This window comes from Dermacentor silvarum, chromosome 4 (genome assembly GCF_013339745.2).
Source record: "Dermacentor silvarum isolate Dsil-2018 chromosome 4, BIME_Dsil_1.4, whole genome shotgun sequence".
In the NCBI taxonomy this organism is placed as follows: Eukaryota; Metazoa; Arthropoda; class Arachnida; order Ixodida; family Ixodidae; genus Dermacentor; species Dermacentor silvarum.
In genome coordinates, this window is record NC_051157.2 from 48954140 (window position 1) to 48974953 (window position 20814).

At 46.6% G+C, this 20814-nt stretch overlaps 1 protein-coding gene across 1 annotated transcript in view; it reads left to right on the top strand.

Moving 5' to 3' along the window:
- Positions 1 to 16336, top strand: part of LOC119449972 (gamma-aminobutyric acid receptor subunit beta) — a 214093-nt gene extending 197757 nt beyond the window's left edge. The window contains exon 10 of the mRNA XM_037713296.2: positions 5155 to 16336. Within this exon, the coding sequence (XP_037569224.1) occupies positions 5155 to 5409 (255 nt within the window). The 3' untranslated portion in view covers positions 5410 to 16336. The remainder of the gene's footprint in view (positions 1 to 5154) is intronic.
- Positions 16337 to 20814: the final 4478 nt, after the last annotated feature.

The following is a 20814-nucleotide window of genomic DNA, read 5'->3' on the forward strand; positions in this document are numbered from 1 at the left end:
AAGAAGTTTCCAAGTACATCGAAGCAAATAACACTTCACTGTTAACAGTGCACTCCGCCTCTTTGATCTTAGGCCGTTTTCGTGCCTCCTATAAAAGCAGGCGCACCAGTTCACTGCGTCTTGACAGCGTGTGACACTAAATTATCATCTTGGACGCGGAATAATAGCCTCTTTTATTTTCCTCGGCAAATCCCCGGCTACAAGCATAGCCGTACTCAGGTGCACTCACAGCTAGCTGCGCTATTTTGTAATATGATTAAGCCATGCCCGAGCAGCCAACAGGGAAAACACAGAAGCGTACCTTGGCCCGTGGTGCGGGTTTTTCGTCCTCCCTAATTGAAGACCCGAATCTTCGCAGCGGCGTTTGAACATCCTCGGTGCGTTGAGAATCGATAGAGACAGAGAGAGAGACAAGTGGCGGGGGGGGGGGGGGGGTCTTTGCCGGCGAGCGAAAATTTACTAATGCGATGAGACGTCTATCCGCTGCACGAGTGGAGACTGCCGCCCGGAAGATGAACGCCGCCGCGCTTCGGACCGGGGTGAACCAGATTATGCTGTTGGCGCATTAGGGCTCCCATTCGTGGCCTGTTGGCTAAGTATCCCGCTGAGACCACCTCCGATTCGTCTAAGCGTCACGGCTAGTGTGACGGATGCTGCGTCCCACCGGGAACGGCAACGTGACCGAGCAAGTGAGTGCCACGAAGCAGTCTCGCTGCTGACCCATACGGAACGAAGTAAATTGAACTTAGCATTAGCGTGCGTCACTTAGATGACCCCACACTCTTGCTGTTCTCGGGATAGAAAAGAAACAAGGCCACCTACATACCAGGACCTTTTACTCGGTATCTGAGAGCCACCAAGAACAGTTTCATATTTAGAGACAGGTTATCGCTCTTTTCCGCACAGGAACATGAAAACAAAAAACACAGCTGTATATGTGTGTGTGTGTGTTGTGTGTGTGTGTGGTGTGTGTTGTGTGTGTGTGTGTGTGTTGTTGTGTGTGTGTGTGTGTGTGCGTGTGCTGTGTGTGTGCGTGTGTGTGTGGTGTGTGTGGTGTGTGTGTGTGTGTGTTGTGTGTGTGTGTGTGTGTGTGTGTGTGTGTGTGTGTGTGTGTGGCTGTGTGTGTGGGTGTGTGTGTGTGTGTCGTGTGTGTGCTGTGTGTGTGTGTGTGTGTGTGTGTGGTGTGTGTGTGTGGTGTGTGGTTGTGTGTGTGTGGTGTGTGTGGTGTGTGTGTGTGGTGTGTGTGTGTGTGTGGTGTGTGTGTGTGTGTGTGTGTGTGTGTGCGTGTGCGCGTGCGTGCGTGCGTGCGTGCGTGAAGAGTGAACAACCAAAAAAAGCACACACACACAATATTACAAACAAGCTACAGGGTGTGCACATTTTGTACCATTACTTGTTCTTGCCCAGAAACGTTCTACTTAGTTATTCTTGGATAGTATGGTTCTGGTGTAGTACGGCGACAGAAAATGGGTGCTTAACATGGCGGGTGTGAATCGTTACTAGGCTTGACAAATGCTCACGATAGTCAAGAACAAGTTTGTTGCTCAAGTGTAAAGATAATAATTGCATTCACTGATATTTTCAGCGTAAAGGGAGCGACTCGATAATCATAGTTTTTGTGAGTTGGTAGAAATAGTCGTGCTGGAAGCATTGGAGTATAGCTGAACCTGTCGCCTTCAGCCGACGGGTTTGAAGCGAACCCCTCGACTGTGCGCGGTCATCTCTTCTCGTAAGACTGAAACATAGATGCGGAATACGAACGTCACTAGACGTTTTACTGAACGTAGCGAGGCTTTACGATTAGGTGTACGCACATGACTTATTCCTCAGTTCCAAGTCTCACATCAAATGCATGTTAGCTTGGTCGAGGCATCCCATTATTTCTCTGTGGTCCGTATTACTGATTGGGGAAAATTTTTAAGTGATTAGAATAATTATTTAGTGAAGAAGTTTTCATGCAATTGCGTACGAAGCATAATTAGGAGGTTGTTTTTTTTTTCGCTCTTCGACAGAATTATCAGCAATGGTAAAGTGTGCGAAACCACAAAGTTGGTTCTTGTCGTCTGCTGCGGCACACGTGTTGTATCGCTCAGCATTGATATTTAGTAAAGCCCTATTCGTAACGCTATTTGCGCACCCTAGTGTTCAGTTTTCTGTAGAAAAAAAATCAGTGCCGGTTGGAGCTGCGCAATATGACTGAGAATCATTAAGATCAGCTGAGCAACAGAAATGTGCTGAAAAAAAATTGCGTTGCTTTTTCTCTGTTTAGTTTTTGTTCTTTTCGTTTTTCTTTATTTTTTTCTTCTTTTTTATCTCAGCGGCGTCCCTCCGGTGAAATGTGACAGCTCTCTAGAGGAAACTTGAACTTTGGCGCGAACACTCTTCTGCTCGTAGAACCGGTAGACCGAGGTACGAATAGGGCTTCAACGCAGAGATGCAAATGCGCATGTCCCTTCTCGGTGTTTGCAAATTTGCAACGTGTACTGCTTTCCAGGAAAGTGCGCCGCTTCCTGTCCTCTTTTTTCTTTCTTTTGTCATGTTGCTGATACTGTTGTTTCGTAACTGAAAAGTATACACAGCGTGTCAAATTGCATCGCGTTGACTCACTAAATTGCGAAGCTCATGAATTCGAAAGCAGCTAGTCCTCCCCTTCCGTTTTTGTTGAAACGAAAACAGGGAAACGCGATATGAAGCGGGGGAGGGGTGAGATTGCCGAGCAAAAGCAAGCAGGTTGTTTCAGAGGTAGCGCATGTGAGGAAACAGAACCGGCAGTGATGCGAGAAAACAAGCCGTGTAGCGACGAAACGAATGCACATGCATGATTACGAAGCCGCTTCTTGTTCCAGGAGCTTCGTGTTGTATTCCATACTGGCAAGCGGAAGGCGCCTGCAATACGACTGAAAGCATAATAAGTCTGAAAAGAACAATCTGATGCTGCGCCGAACAAGAAAAGTTACAAGGAGAGAGAATTGAAGCGCAAAGGAAGTACAGCAAGCTTCTGTACATCCCACTTGAAGAACGTATTGCTTTTCAACAGTGTCAAGCGAATCCCAAGGCCGGTTGTAGTAACCACCGTTTTCTTCTCATATTCTTATTTTTTTGTGTTCTTTCCAGAATATTTTCGTAGGCGACCGAGCATCTCCGAGATTTGTTTGCACTTTCGTAGTTGCTGTCGGGGTGTTGCGAAATGCAAAGTTTTATTGCGCAGTGTATACCTCCTTGTGAACGGAGTATAGGGCCGAATCAACAAACACTGAATATTGTGATGTGACACAGCGGCGCGCGTATCACATACGCCTCGAGTGATACGACAAACACGTTTTCAAACGTGTGCTCAATCGTGTCGGGTTCAATCGCGTCGACTGATAATCAGGAACGAGCGGGATGACAAGCTACGGTTACGTAACCCACGCTAGAAAATTTCGACACGCTGGTACACGTCAGGGCCCGAACTCACGGAGCCTTTCGTCCATCATGTCAGTCTGCCTTTGGCCGGTGACCTCCTCTAATAAGAAGTAGGAGGAGGGAAAAAAAAAGGAAGGAAAGGTAGAGATGTCAAAAAGACGCGCGTCCGGTCTGCTACCCTACGCGTGGAGAAGGTGGTTAAGAGATGAATGCGTCCAACGTCGTCATATTAGCTGGCGTCTGTTCTTACGAACAGTTCTAGTCTAAGAAATTTTTTTATGAATACGCGGCAATAAGTTCAAAAATTTGCCATGAGTAACAGCACGTGCATCTTGCAGAAGTCACTGCAGCCCGGGAGCTGTGGAAAAAAAAAACAATCAGTCTATATTATCTCGCCAACTTGGCCCACAGTTTGAAACGATGGCATACTGTTGGGGAAAAAAAAAGGCAAACGCAAGGGGCACGAAATAGTCATGTATATTTGCGTGTTGGCGTATGAAAATTGTGCATCCAAACGCCAAGCGCACACTTTGATATGGACGTACACGCTTAGGCTACGATTGTAATTTCTTTATTCTTCTTTCTCTCTTTCATTTTTGTTTCTCGTTTCGTAGCACCTGTGCTACAGCAAGTTTTATATCTGTTTGTAAAATGCGGCAGCGTGTCATACTCATTATATTGCTCAGCGCGCCCTTCTATTTCTATTTCGCGTTTCGACAGGCTTGGCAACATTCAGAATTTGCGCTGCGTATACTCAAATGTGAGCCCAGCCAAAATAGACTCGGATTTTGTCCTCGCGTCGCTAGGTTTGTCAATGCTTGCGACAGCTATTGCAGATGTTTTGGTAACTGTGTCTAGCAGCCGCCTACGCGGCAAAACAATGTCGCGTTTACCCGGTCCGTGGCTGCCTTTATCAATTTTTTTTCCTGCGTCAACTTCTGAGCGTGTGTTCTTGGCACATGTTCTGTCGCTTTCTTCCCAGCCGAGTGGGACGCATTGTGCAATGCAAGCAGCTTTGTCACTCATGCTTCTTAAACACGCTACTGCTGTCGCATGTCTCCGCAAGTGTTTCAAGCTGTGCTGATGGCGTGATGTTCTCTATTTGACCTGCTAACTGCTCTATGCTGTTCTTTCCTTTTTTTTAATCTCGCAGTAGTGTCTCACGTAATAAACTCTCGTGGCAATGAATGCCGTGTTACAGTGCGAATAACAAGTCGAAATCTTTAAAATTGTCAAACACTGCTTTGTTCACTTGCTTTCTGTCAAACAGAAATAGACTAGCTGAACAGAGGTTGCTCACAAGTAGTCCTAAAGGCGAAATTTCAGAGAATTGACCACAATGACATTCTTTGTAAAGGAATTAGTTTGCAATGCCAACCATTCTTTATTGCGAGACGATGAAATGTGTTTTCTATGCACGATTTTAAGCATTACACGAAGTGGTGCCTACATAGGTGCGCCAAGTGAGGAGCTGCATGATATGACTAGCCGTCTGGCTTTTGTGATACTGGTGGCGTTTACTAATACTCTTACTCTCGCTTTTTCTCCCACTCTCCCCCTCTCCCAACAATTTCTATTTGTTTCTCTTCGTTGACTTTTATTTGATCCGTTTTCTTATCCACACACGACATTTCTTGATATTATTGCCATTATTTCCTCCTACTTATTGCTTTCTGACCCGAAACCCGGTTGCTCCCTTGCGTTCAAACATCCCTCCCCTTTCCCCTCAAATCTGGGTCCGCCCCGTAGGAAGTACGTCTCAAAATGGTTGACCCCAAAGGATTCAGCAAATCCTCGACTCTGGAGAACACCGTCAACGGCGCGCCGGACATCGAGGCAGCGTTTTGCAAGAACCCCAACAAATTATTTGGCGTCAGCCCTTCCGATATCGACAAGTACTCCCGAGTGGTGTTCCCCGTTTGCTTCGTCTGTTTCAACCTCATGTACTGGATCATTTACCTGCACATCAGCGACGTTCTGCCGGACGACGTCGGCGACGACTAGTGCGCGCCTCGCCCGCTGCACGGCGCTGCCGTCGGCGGTGATCATGCGCGTGCGCGCGCACGGTTCTCCTCATCCGAGAGAGAAAATAGGTCGCCGCTCGTCCTCCTCCTCCCCTCTTCTGCGAAGTGTGGGAGAAGTGGCAACAGCAGCAAACATGGCCCCCCGTATCACCAACCAGCCGCGCAACGTCGCAGTATATGAAGCTAAAAACAGCACCAAAACGGTTAACAAAATTCGGCCACCACCCCACCCGTGTGGCGATTCCGACGGCTTTCGGGCCCCCGGGGAGCCCAGCCAGCGCGGCAGAGGCGCATGCTCAGCGCGTCTCTCTCTCTCTCGAGTAGTTCAGCCTCACTTTCCTTTGCACGTGACGTCACTCTCGCTGGTGGGCGTCACAGGCGTCGTCTGTTTTCGAGACGACTAACTCTGACTCCCGCTGTGACGAGCGCGCTCGATTGTGCTTTGAAGGATCTCTCACGCCTAGAAGCTACTTTGGTGGACGAATTAAAAAAAAAGAAAGATAAGAAAAGAGCAAAACAAAGGAAGCTTTATGCACCCGGTAAGTCAGTCGTATTATACAGTACGCTGTGTCTGAAGCCCAGCCATCAATCAGTATCGCCCATGAGCTTATAGCGACTTACTCGCTCGTCGACGACGGTGCTTCGAGTGAAAGCGCCAGCCACAATCCAAGTTTAGGTTATGAGTGAATATTGCCCCCGCATTGTCGAAACTTATATATCGGCACTGCGCGCCACGTGTTGTCAGGGTAATGACCGTAACATTGTCCGTCCACGAGAGTTGCGTCACAACGGCTACGCGCAGCGACGCTCATGCGCCTAAGCGGCGCTGGCTGGGCCCACCAAAATCGCCCTTCGTTTGATTGTTCTCTCTTTTCGGTCACTGCGTGCACTGCCTTACCCTCGGCTTCCGCGTGGTGTCTGCACGACTTCGAGGTGCGCTTTGCCAATGCTGGCTCTACGGCCAAGCACCGCTGTCGAGAGTATAGCCAGGAAAGGCAGACACGTGTCGTACTCCGCTTACCGCTTTTTCTTTCTTTTTTTTTTCTTATTTCTTTACTAGCATCTGGTTCACAATCGTGGAGGTCGTTTTCGTCGAAACCGAAGAAAGAAAGGGGAAAGACAGACAGAAAAAAGTACACTTATGAGTCGAAGCCTAAATAAACGACCACATAACAATAGCGATCGCATTACTCGCTCCGCGCGAGCAGACCATTGTCCCCGGAACGAAACAAGCAACACAAAAAAAAAGGAAAGAAAGAAAAAAAAAGGAAATCAAAATGGAACGCTACACGCCGATCGGCTAACAATGGCCAGGATTGGAGGGAGAGTTTGAATTCCCGTGTACGATGTGATTTCGCGTTCACGTTTCGAGCGTGAAGCCGCGCGTCAACGCTGTACTGGAAGGAAGCAGGGGACGTTTCCATGACGTCGAGTGTCCGCGGAACGCGAATGACAACGCTTGTTCATGGTCCATTTTCTAGAAAGAATCCAACAATGTTTAAGGGAGAACGGTGGATGACAAGCATGCGCAATTTCTGTTGGGTCGTTGAAACCTTGGCCGCACCCAAGTGAGCGGCAGAAAGCAAACAGCAGCAGAGAACGAAAAACACTCATGGCTATAATGTCTAAAGAGAGGATATCCTTCTCGAACTACTCGAGAAGAATGTCGTGTACTGCATGGCCGGAAGTCCCAAAACTACACCGTGTCTGTTGCGACAGCTAAACTTTCATCTCTGTTGACAACGTGAACGGCAAGGTGGTTCTCTATGCTGAGGTTCTTACCACAGCGTTCATCTTTCTCTATCTCTCTCTCTCGTCTGATTTACTCGCCTATATAACTTGCTGCGCGCCCCCCGCACGTGTTACTATACCGCAGGCATCCCACGTATTTTTCATCTCGTTACCCCTTCTTCATCATTGTTGTAAAGTAATGTCGTAGTCAATGCTTTCACGCCACTGTTCGGAACCCATCACGGGTAATAAAAAAAAAGAAGGCGATCTTGCTGAAAAGACGGCTTCGTGTGTTAACAAAAAAAAAAGTAAACGTTATATGCTATACGCGATTCAACATCGAGTGTGTATATTCTTGTGCGTCGGTTGTGAACCCTCTCGTTCCTCGTGCCCTTTCTGAGCAGGTGTGCATCTCGTTAAGAAAAACGCGCGATCAGTTGTCGTCCCTTATCGAATGAAGCTGTTCCCGTTTAATTTTGTGTCCGACGTTGCTCCCTCGATAGTGTCAGGATGGCATGAATGAAGAAAAAAAAATATGCGAGAGAAGCGAATGGTGGTGCATGATGCGTAGAAGCTAACGTGTCGCGCTGTACGAAACTTATTGCTATCAGCCGTGCAGGTAACGTGAAGTGGCGCTATCCTTGGCACATTGGTCACGATTCCATACGATCCTTGCGGATTGTTCATTACAGTTACGTTAGTTTCTCTCTCCCCGTGCGCCTCTAGGTAGTGTAAAGGCCCGCGCCCTGTATTGGAAAATTCGCCATTTTCTCAGCTCTGGTTAGCTGAGGGAGCTTCTGCGCCCTGTCTGATTGGCTTCAAATGCCAGCGTGCTTGAATTCGACAACACGTCATAAATTTGATTAGCACCCTCTCTGATGAGCTTTCAACATGACTACACAAAAATCGTCTATACGAAAAGGGAAGAAAAGAAAACAAGGAGCGCAATTTCTGGTTGATGATTGCGCAAGAAACAGGGTCCCTAGAAATTCAGGCGATAAACGCGAAAGCCGCACGACAAAGGCGGCGCTCGGTCAGTCGTCTGATCTTCTATGGCCTCGTATTTTTTTTTCTTCTTCTTCTTCTTTGCACTCTCGCCAACCCTGAACACGAACCACCTCGCCCAAATTTCGGTTCTCTTCGTTCAGGAAGCGCCCCCTCCCGGCTCTGACTGCGTGTCGTTGCACACCTCCGCGCGGGTCGTAGGAGTAGATGCCGTCCTTTTAGCGAGAGAGCACGTCTTTCTCTCGTGTAGTGGTGTTTTACACAAGAATGATGCCTCACTGACGGGCCATTTGCGTACTCAATGTGACCTGTTCGACTGAGCCGGCTTCGCTGTTCGGGAAACCGCCCTCCCCGAAAGGCGGGAACGCCTTCGTTGCTTGTGGCGAAAGCCGGCCTAAACGCACACGCCCGTGCTGCTGCCGCTCGGAGCTGTACCCTCGGTGTGATAATCGTCGATGTCGTGTTTGTGGTGGAAGTTAAATGGCACATGACACACCCTGTTTGTCGCTGCGTGATGCGCCGTAGTCCGTTACCTTACTTTGGGCCAACGCGAAGGGCTTTTTGTACAGGTCCATCGATAGTGTGCCTGCGCCAGGAAACAAAATGAACCGGTTGATCTCTTGCAGTTTCTAATTTTATCATTCATCCTTTTACGAGGCGCAAGATATGCAGACGTTTCTGTGGAAGGACTTACGAAGTCTCTAGTGAGTTCATCTTGCTCCTGGCCGCTGCAGGCTGACAGTTTTGTTTGTTGCGCTTGCGGATTTTAGCGTGCAGTTGGTCCTGAGAATGCTGGGTTTATTCGGTACCATCAAAGGCAGATACGGTGTTGGCTTGGCAAGTAATGACAAAGATAAGCTCAGGTTTCAAATTCGAATGTCCATTCCTGAAATCAAAAAAAAAAAAAAATTACTGAGTGAGTAACTGGGCACCAAGGTCATCCACATTCTTCGTTGAATTTCTGCACGCTAGCTTCCGCGAATGAGAGCAGCTTTTAAGCTCACTATGTTCGAGCTAAGGAATCAGTCATCTTGTACATAACACATCGGCGAGACCTTATGGTGCAGAATAGGTGTTTGTCTGCGACTGGGTTAGGCTCCACTTGCAACGAATTACAGCGGGTAACTTCTTTATGGCCAGTTTTCTCGTTAGCCAGTCTAGATACGTGAATTCTTCTACTTCTACAATACTGTACTTCTTGCCACAAACTAAAAGTCATGACCACGTTTTCATGTTTATCAACTCAAGGTAATTCTTGACAGATGCTAATGATATTCCAGTGATTATTATCTTATTCAAATGTAAGCAGTTAGTTTGAAATAACTCTGCATTGGGAATACTGGCTTGGATTTTGCTAGTGGAAAGCTAAACATCCACTCGCATTCTTAGGCGCATATTGACCCCGTGTTAAGAATGAGAGAGAGAACTGAGGCAATAGCTGCATCTATTTCAAGGGAACCGTACCGTCGTATACAGTAACACTCTACTAATGATTGTCGTTATTCATACAAACTGAAAGACGCTCCTATCTGCTAGCTGATTGGTCGAAAAGTATAGCGCTTGTTATCGTTGCAGTGACATCGTACGAAGCTTGTTTTTGGACGAATTCTCTTCCCCTTGGTTTTCCCTTCAGGATATTTTTGTCCGTGGAATGTTGATTATAGCGAGATTTATCTCTTGGTGTTTGCCGGCTCGCGCGGTGTCCCAGTCCATATATAAATGATCCAGGGTCGTGTCTAACGTCTGTCCTTCGCCCGTACCAGGAATAACGTGAGGCTATGCTGTTTCGAGCACTCGTATAAGGTCGCCACGGTGTCCACGTGTTCACTTTGTCATGAGTCTAACTTTCTCCCCCAGTGTTAGGTGTGTGAGTGTGCGAATGACTGATCAATTTCTGTGTACGTCTCGTTCATGAGATGATGGTTTCTGACGACAGCGTCATGTTGTAATTTCAGAGGAGACAAAGAAAAAAAAAGTAAACACAGCGCGTCAGCTTACGACGGCGTGTGTGAATATCCCTATAGTACGATCCCTCGGTAGGTGTGCTTTCTTGAGTGATTTTATTTTCTCTTTGAGAAAGTTTGATAACGCGTGCTTTGGGTTGCTGCTCTCTCATCATGACCAATTTGGTATTTCACAGAATGCCCAGAACTGTGCAATCGATTATAAAGCTTCGCTCCCGCATAATACTACATTTCCTGGAGATCAATCCGGCTCAATTCATGCTAAGAATCTGAATCGTGTTCTCAATAGTCGTGTTAATAATAAAACAGCAATTAATTGTCTCTGCGGTTAATACGCTTTGTCGAAAGCTTGGTGAAACGATCGAAACGAAAACAGTTTGTTAATGTGCCTAGATCTTTACACCGACCACGAAAGATAATTTATTCACGAAACAAAATACTTGTTTCCTGGAACCGAGAAAGCGAAACGCTAAGTTATCTTTATACAGTTGAACTTCTCTCATATCTGCATTAACTCCGGTGTCGAGCGACGCAGTAAAGTCGCGTGTGCTGAAACTTGTGCATAGTTTGCTTTATTCGTATTTACACTACTCACAACTATCGGCTCTGGAGACTAGGTAGGCACGTGACGGATTCGTGCGGCGCTCACATATTTAGGTTTGTGCTTTTTTTCGAAGAATCAGTCGAAGTAACGTTCTATTTAAAAAAAAACGACCAACAAAACAACTCACCATGATTTCTTTTTCATTTCATATTTGTGTTTCTATCTTAAAGCGAAGGTCGGCAATACTCGTTTAGGTTGAACGGGGGGTGCATAAAACTGAGTCGACTAGATGGTAAGGTGTAAGAGCAGCCTGCGTAACGAAACGAATTGAGTTGTTTTACCCTGAGTTCTTTCCATTTTATGTTTCCTCAAAGGCGAACTCATCTCCACGGGCCAGGCTATTGTTGCTAATTAAACTCTGGCGCCCTTTTATGAACTCCAATGTAATAGATATAGATATCCTCTGATATGCCAGCGCAATGTACCTGAATTATTTTTCGCGAATGTTTACGTAGACACGAGTATCTGTTAAACGTGTGCATGCCAACTACGCTCTCTCTCGCTTTCCCCGGCCGGGAAACTACTTCTGCTCCACCTTTCTCGCTCTTTCTTTCTTTCTCTGTAAAAGAAATCACGAACGGAAGTAAGCGCCCATCCCCTCCCAAAAGAGACGACTGAGAGAAATGGGAAGCCCAAGATGCCGCGTCAAAGAGTAAGTAGTCCGGAACTCCCGGCTAGCATCTCGCGTGGACACGGCCGCAAAAGCAAGTGTTCAAGCAACATGTTGTACACTGCTTCGACAGCTGACTCTCTGGGACTGAGGCCATGCAGTGTGCAGTGGATCAGGATTGAAGTCGCGTATTTTACACCTTTGCCGCCACAAGCTAATGGCGACACTGGTTATTGCTCAAACGACTAAGAAGCGCGAACTGCGGAAGCCGGCATGTGGGCAATTGCGCGTGGTTGCATCACGACAGTGACGTCAACATTTCCGTCTCACCTATTTCCACACAACCAATGCGACATAACATGAGTTAGCTCTGTTATGTGGTCGCTTCAGGGTATCGCTGAAGTGAGATTCGGCCATTGAAGTCGATTTAATCTCTAAGGAAAGACCCGAAACTCGCCATTTTATGAACAAGCGTTGCCGTTCGTGTTCGCCTGCGATGAACAACGTCATCGGAAGTCGGAAAACAACAAAACGCTTCCGCTGTCCTGGCTTTAGCGAAAGCGTGCCTCTTCTCTCGAGATCGGATATGCGACCACCATCCCGCTATGGAAAAAAAAAGAAAAAAAAAACACGAAAACGACGAACATGTGCTTACGTCTCTACTGAGCTCCCCAACACGTTTGCAATTACATTCATCCTTCTTTTCGAACGCCTGTTACGTTATACAGGAACGTCACGTGGGTGGTTGTCGATGATGACGACGGATTTCACTTCCCAACGCGTACAGGGCCGAGTCTTCGAATGCCGCGCCGAGAGCTTCCGTTGGAATTTCGTCGACTTAGTTGGCGACGGAACGTCGCACTTGCTATAATATACCGAGTGCCACATTTCGGGGCACGCTCCTTTCGCTCGGCGGTCTTATGTTTTCAGAGTTGTCATCTTCTTTTTCTGTATGTTTTTTTTTTCTTCTTTGGATCGAGGCGCTGCGGGCAGTGACGCAAAAAAAAAAAAAAAAAACTCGAGTCGCGATATCGCGAAACGCATTGCGCCGCACCCACATCACCCCCACCGCCCCTTGCACATTTTATGTGCGCAACAGGCGCGTTACCGCGTCGAGCGCGCCTGCCTCTGTAGCGGCAGGTTGCGGAATCAAAGAAGCGCCCAGCTGTAGGAGTTTTCGCTCCGGCAGGTTTACACGGAGCGTGTTTGCAGGTCTGGAGGCGGTGTCCTGCGGCTCGCCAACCTGCGACCTCGGTGATAGGTTTTTTGACCTCGGGTATCTGTCGCGCGCTCCTGCTTATGTAAACCTGTAGCAGGTCTCCCGCCATTTTTAGGAGCGTCCCGGCGTCGGGTCCTCGTGGATCAATCTGCGGCGCGTCGCGCCGAGCGAGGCGCCGTGCCTTGCTGCGGTGCGCGCGTTCCGACGTGCGCCGTGGCGGAGCACGACGCTCGCTGCGCTCGACGCGTGCGATTTCGCTGGGCTGTCGTACACCGCCTCAGGTCCTGCAGACTTTTCTTTCTCTCCCGTACTATTTACCCCCCGCGTAGCTCAGTTCAGGCCAGCCAGCAGTACAGTAAGAATAACGCAGTTTTACCGAAGCTTTCAGAGAGTCAATCCCGTCGCCTCACTCGGAGGCGCCACCATCTGAGGCAAGACAACTACCCACAGAGAAACAGAGAGGATATAAATATATTATATATATATACATGCTTACGCGAGACACTAACACACACACGTAACACAGTGGAAACAGCCGATTCTCTCTTTTTCCCATTTTGTGTACATAAGTGCTTACAAACTTCGTGTATATAATCACAAACATTACTGTGTTAGACCTAGTGCTCCTTTTTATAAGTGCATGACAAAGTGCATGGCGAATTCTCTCTAGGCATGAAGGCCACACGGGGCGCAAGAGACATCCGATGTACATAGAGACTCCACTACACACCGGTGTGCATGAGACGCACTCTCTAGAACCTCCCCCGCCGTTGTGTCCTTGCGTCTTCCAGCGAGCCCGGTCCGAACTTTCCAGTGCCAGGCGGCGCTGCCCCTGGCTTCGTCGCCCGGCTAGCCACGTCACCAGATGGCGACCTCCCCACGTCCGGCGCCACGCTGTCGGGAGGTGCACCTCGGTCCCCCATTTCCTTCGTAGCTTTTCATTATAGTCTCGTTTCTTTTAAAAAATCTTTCATCCGAAACGCAGAGAGTCTCGCTTAGAATGGCCGACCGCGGCCCCGTAAACGCTTAGCTGTCCTTGTCTTGTGCCGAGTCGCGTGCTTGCGCAGTCTAGCTGCCCTGTAGAAAATGCGACGTTACACACGCAGACGTGATTCGTCGTCATGTGAGATAATCTCAAAGCCAGCGAGCTTCCCGCCTCCTCCCACCGTCGCTCGCAGCTTTCTGTCTCGTGTATGTGCTCGTGCCACCGACCCCTCCTCAGCTTCCGCGTCGTCTCTCCCCGTCGGCACACCCGTCCCAAACTCTTTCTTTCTCTCTCTCTCTCTTGCGTGCACTTAGACACCCTTTCTTCCCGAATATCGTGACCGTGAGTGATGCCCCCTACGTGGGGTGACGCTCTCCGCGACAGAAGTATTTGCTCAGATTTGTGCCCCGTCTAGTCGCACCGACTGCTTCGCTGGTTCCATCTGTATTCTGAATCGTACAAACGGAGGAGGAGAAGGAATTGAGAAGCAAACAATGATGAAGAGAGAGACGGAGAAGTGGAGAGAGAGAAAGAGCACAATTTACTGCGCAGTTCTGCACTTGAGTAATCGAGTAGAGAAACTCGTCCTCCTGTTAGCGCTTTGTAACCACGGTGGAGCTGCAGCAGCCGCATTCCACATAGTGAACTTAGCCATGCCGCGTCTTTGACGACGGACTGTTCACCCAACAGCACCCCCATGAACAGTGTGTGTCTTTCATTGGGGTGCAACATTGTTTTGTGTTTGTTTCTGTTCTTGTCTTGTATAGCGTTACGTTCCCTTCCGTCAGAGGAAGCGGAACCGCCTGGGAAACACGTTACTCGACAAGACTGTTGTGCAGCCAAAGGCGTTTCCTGTTCCGTGGTGAATTGTTACGCGCATTGTATAGGTTCCGGTTCACTCTGTTTGCTCCTCTTTCAGTGGCTCTTCTGTCTTCTCTGTTATACACGAGCCGAGGTGAGGACAATGTCCCCGTTTGTCTGAGAGCCTTTCTTCAGTGTTATGATGGCGTGACTGTTGGCCGAATACCATGTACTTAGAATTTGAAGAGTAGACAAGAGTGTTTCTTGGGTGCTTCCCGGTGTAATACAGGTTTTCGGAATGCGGGAAACGTGTCTGTGTTATGTTGTCACGTTTTGTTGTTTCCCGTATATTTGCTGTCATCGGAGACTATTTGCTCTTGTCACAGTGTCATTTTTTTTTTGAGCGTATGCAATACGTGAAATGCTCGTCACGTTCTATCTTTACCGAAGTGTCTCACTTTGTTAGTTTGTTTCGTCATCCTCACTTTCAACTTAGAAAACACAAGCCACTCATAGAAATGGTGCTGCATTTGTGAAACCTCTAGTTCATTCAGAACAGCAGGGAAGTGAAATTTTCTCACCACATACGCTGTTAAGTTTGTGCTCAGGCCTTGTACTACATTTCCAACGATATGATTGCGCTTTTTATTTCGTTTTTGTCGTAGCTGTTATTTTATTTGTGGTTTGAGAATAGTTCTTGACGGCAATAAGACCTTTGTTTATTATCAAGTACATAAGAAGTTTCGGGGTGTTTCTATCGGCGTTCCCCCTTGCACCTGATGTTCACCTAAACAAAGAACTCTTGCGTCGTTCTCACTATTTAAAGGTATACTTCCGCACACAGCACTGGCCGCCGTCTTTTCTAATACGTTCCACGTCTGTGTCGTGTCAAGACACTTGAACTCGTTGAATTCTGTAGTTTTGATCTCCCCACGCACTTCAGTGAGCCTTATCTCTCTCTCCCTCTGGCTGTAGAGTAACTCCTTGCGAACATCAGTTGACACATACGAGACGACCATTTGAAAAGAGAAACAAATTATATAACGTAGTCTTTTTAGCACTGTTACCCACAGCACAAGATAATGTGTCGGTGCTTGATTAGCGTGTTTCGTGCGCGTCATTACTCACGCTTCTACTCTTTAGGAAAGCGAGACGTCAATGCAGGCATTTAAAGGCTACGTTTCCTCCAGTTGTTGCCAATCGAACAAAAAAAAAGTACCGCGCCGTGTCAGCAATGGACGATTGTTCGTTAATCACTTATTCCGGGCCGGTCTAGTGTTGAGATGACATGCTGCGTTTGACTGCAGGCCTGAAAAAACTCGGGCGCACACAAGCTGTCTTCATCACCAGCGTAGACATAGGCGAGTGCATATAGCAGGACGTTCTTTGTTAATGCGTATTTTAAGAGCTAACTAGGGAATTGTGCGTCGTGAGTAAGTTGTTGAGCGCAGTATGAACAGACAGCGATTGCATTGCCGGCTCTCAAAAGAAAATGCCGCGTCGGGTTGTTTTCCCGCCTGCAGTCAAGAAGTCCCGGTCGGAAAGAATACGCGAATGAAGTCGAAGTTGTGAAACTAATAAGCTTCGTTCATTGACATGTTAGGCTGTTCATTTCATCCAACGTTTAGCAGGTTACTGGAAATAGCACTGTTCGGACTTGCATCTCCCTCGTCTTCTTTTTAGTTTAACTTGACCTTGCGTTAATGGGCTCAACCATTGTGATGAGTTCACATTTTGTTTGAACGCACTACATAGCCCAGGTATTTTGGTGTTCAGTCTTCTGATATACATGAAGTTGCCGCACTACTACTTAGAAAGAAAAAAAAAACCTATCTTTCTGGCGGCTCTTCACTGGACTTCTTTGTCACGCGTACAATGGCTCAAGTTTCTTACCACTTAGGGAAATACACCTTTGTTCAACTAAGCTGTTTTAGGCGAATATGTTTGATACGAGAGTGCTGAAATAAAACGCTGATTACACAACCGACCGTGCTGACGCCTGTTTACTTCTCCTTCCAATTTTACCTTGAATGTCGGTTTCTGGACAAAGCTTCTGTTTTTCCTTTCGGATTCGACTGCCAACTGTGAGCTTGTCTCTGGTGAAATCAGAGATAGAGCCTGTATAAATTTAGGAGGTTGCTCTGTTCATTCTGATGTTCTGTAGACTTTCTTGTCCTTGAAACCTTAATTATGATAGGCTTCACGAAAAAACATGCAATGATTCTTTTCATTCATATATTGTTATAAGATCAGCCTACGATCCCGTATGAAGCAGCTTTGGTAAGTTGTCGGCCAAGAAAAGATAACGTGAAAAATTCTCGCTCACTATGTTATTCTTATAAGTGCAGCTCCTTGCTGAAGAACGCAATTTTATCCTTTCTATTTTTTCTCTAGTGAGACAGTTGCGAGCTCTTTACGTAGATCAGGATGCCAGTAAGGGAGACATATTAACGAGATCGATGATGCAGTTATGGTGGTATGACATGTTGTTCATTTTTACTGTAGCTTTTTACTGTGTAGCTTTTTTTACCTGGAGCCGTATTTTCTAACACTCCATTTCTTTTATTTCTACATTATTTTCAACCGTATTTGTTGTCTTGGCCGTTTCCACGCCACCATTATCATCAATATCGGTCATGCATCGCGACGGGTGATAAGAAATGACCAAAAACTAAGTGGATCTTTCGAAAATACGGCCCTGGCCCCTGTATGCTCCACAAGATTGCCTTTCTGCGATGTGCATTCATCTCAAGCAGAAGTCATGCAATTATTACAAAATAAAGCAAAACGAACTGACGACATGTATGCTTATAGTACAACGAAAGAAAGAACGCACGTCGCGACGCTGTATGAAGGCAAAACGGCGATGTGACGAAAATTGGTAAGTCCACGCCATCTGCCATCAGCTGAATGAACTGGCTCCGCTGATGCCTCCGAAATCACCGAAGGACGCATCCGCGTAAAAAATCTTTGAGGCCATTAGGAAGGAGGAGAATCGACGGAAAACGGTGAGTGTCGCTCGGCCTCAGAGATTGTTGTATGACTCTGCAATCTTGAGTTTCATGCAATTACTAGAGGGAACTGGGGTGCTAGTGTCTACGGGATTTACGGATTTACGGATTTACGGATTTACTCCTAAGCACAGAATCGCGATATTGAAACCATTACGCCACGTACGCATGGACAAGCGGAAGCACTTTAATTGCAACAATTATGCGTTCTTGTAGAGTCTCATCACCCTCTGTATTAAAACAAAAAGTATAAGTTGCTTTGAAATTTAGGCCAATTTAGGCCCAGATAAAGCTTAATAAACGAAGCCACAAGATCCCCCGAATCCACAAAAATCCATGCACTACCATCATTCACAGGCCAGCTGAATGATCGCAGCGCCAAAGCTCCCTCTAGTAATTATTGTATAGGAAACTCTATGCGCTACAAACGGTGCGTTGGCTGCATCGATTGAGCCAGCACCCCAACGTTTATGCGAGGATTACTTTACATCAAGAATGAATGTAGCCGTATCTAAGTTTGAATTTCGTCGTTGTACTAAAGCCTGAGAAGTGAAAACGAAAGGCAAGATTGACAAGTCCAGTTCATTGCCTTGGGCAGTGTTCACGCCAATGTGGCCTGCGAGATTTTTAGTGCTTACTTTGAGCCTAGAGTCTCGAAGGCCTGTTTTTCTTCATTTATTGATTGTCATGGAATCGGACATCCCTCTGACAATACCGGAAGCCATGACATCACAACCCATTCCCACAGAATGAGCGCTTCGTCTTCAGCACAACATCATTAAATTTCGCCAGGAAGAATATTTGTTTCCTTAGAGAAAGCGTCATTGCCGGGCCGACTTGGTATACATTATTGGCGGTTTGATCACAGCGCTACGCGAACGGTTGTGACACCGTCTAGTATTGTTATAGTTGCCTGCTTGTTCTATTCCCGATGTGCATGCACGTTATCTACCCGTAGTAGGATTACACCGCCATCTCTGGATGGGCAAGGTAACTATTATTCTCGATGATGATGATCTTTATTCGCCCCTCTTTTGAAATGTGGCTGCGACAAACAATCACCTAGCCTCCTTGATCTAATCAGGTTTTACTACACCTATTACCGTCTAGTACTTTGCCTCTTTCTCCTTTATCTTTTCTTTCTTCAATGAAATCTCTGTCTCTGTATTGTAGTATCGTAGTAGTTTACCTGGAAAATAGTAGTGTAGGACAACGGCGCCATCTGTGGAAAGTTCAGGACACATTTATTTCTTCGGCAACGCACACCGCCGCAAGATGTCGGCACTAGTGGTGTCAGAGTAGCAGGATCGTCATGCTCGGCTTCTTCGCACCAAATTGGCTACTTTTGAAGGCTCGTGATGGGGGAAATACTTCGGGTTGGCCACTTGGTTACACTTTGGCTACATTTAAAACCAACATTCTCTTATGAAAATTACGAATTGAGAAGTTAAATTATAATTCTCGAATGACATACTTTCCTGTACAACGCTTCTAAAATCACAAAGAACGTGCAACGACCATCATCACCGTTAAAATGGACTACGCAACTTCCACTTTATCGATGATTAAGTTTGGGATGATGACTGTCGCGTCCACAACTTAAACTGCTTTGCTAGTCATTTGTCAGTGTGTTCTGGTGCCTTAGAACAATTTCATAAGAGATCATTACATATGCGAAATATTTTAACTCTGGAGAAATTACTGCTAAAGTGAGCGCAGCTATAATTAGCTGAACGCTTGTAGCAACTAGTTTGTCATGTCCACAATTCTTGGAATTTTTCTAGGCACTGAACGGTGTTTTCATATGGCATCGATGTCTCACTCTTGTTAAGAACCACGTAGAGCGGTAGTTGTAATTGTCCTGTTTAAAACTAACGTTTTCACTTTGTAATTTTCGAACCAATAACAATTTCGCACGCCCTACAACCTCTAACTTAAATGTGTTTCCCTTGAATAGGTTTTTTTCGGTTGCGCAGTGAAAGTTTGCCCAGTGTCGCAAGACACATTTTAAATGAAGTCAAGTGGCGCTGAACGGAACCGTTCCAAAAGGGGCATTTTGATACTTTGCCCTAGTGTTGTTACTTTGATACTTTTGATACTTTGATACTTTGCCCTAGTAATGACACCTGTCATTCTTTCTTTGGAACCTGCAGTCAGCTGGCTACTTTTCTGTCTACTTCCTGAAATCTTGTGGCTACAGTTCACTTTTCTAACCTGGCAATCTTGCACCTATATATGCTCCTCGCGGCATATACAGGGACACAATGATTCCCAACCATTTCCAACCACTATTATTCCCAACCAGTGATTCCCAACCAGTTCTCAAGAAAATAAGCCCACTCGCCTGTTCATTTCACTTTTACAGGCTAATTACAATCATACACCTAATTAACGACGATGGAATATGTTGTATGTTTTGTTGGAAAACGGCATCTTGAAAAATCTTTTGCGGGCCCGCAAAACATTTTGCAGGATTATTCTCCGAATAATGTTGTTAGCGCGAAGCCTTGTGTCATCATCTGCTCTCGACAGTGGTACTGATATAATATGGGCACCGTCCTGGACCGATCGGGCCAGCGTCAGCCACACTGTGATTTCCAGAAACATTGCAGTGACCCGGTATTCACTGGTAGATAGTGTTGTGCCCCTTGTCGATTGCGTGATGGGGAAGTAGTCGGATGTCTGCAACTAATTGCACGTTAGGTCTGTGATTGAAAAGGGACAGCAGACACTGGAAGATGGAAAATGACTGTGATGGACCATGATTGGGATGATTCGTGATCAATAAACTCCAGAGCAGCACGGATGGCTGCGAGTTATGCAGCCGTCAATGATGTAATGTGGGAGGTCTTGAACTGGATGATGATAGATTTCGCGGGAATTACCATCGCTCCAGGTGAACTTTTATAGGAGCCAGAACCGTCTGTGTAAACGTGGATGCATTCTCTGTGCTTATCATGCCGGAATAACAGTACGGTTTGTTTGAGGGCAAAAGATTATATCTTCGTGTGATCAGACTGTTCATTGAGTCTCGTGTGACCTTCAGTGTGGCTTCAACTTGTGCCCGTTCAGGGTCATTGCGCTCATTGAGTTGTGTTGGTCTTCAAACAACCAACAGGGGGATATTTAGGTGGGCAAATTATTTCGAGGCCCTCCATGGCGGCGTCCCTCATAACAGGACGTGAAACCACATAATTTACTTTACTTTTTCCCGCTAGTTATGACTCTGCCTATTACGCCGCGCACACCCGTCAAATACTTGTAATAATTTTCTTACAAGAGATATTTGCCATTGACCCACCTGCCGCATGCGCTAATTGGTTGTTCAACATAACAATTGATTTCTGCTCACTCGAACCGTTAAACCGTAAGAACCATGTTGTCGACACGGGTCTACATACTCGCACGTATCGGGAGCAGGGAGAACGGTTGCAACAGAAAAAAAGGACAAAGTC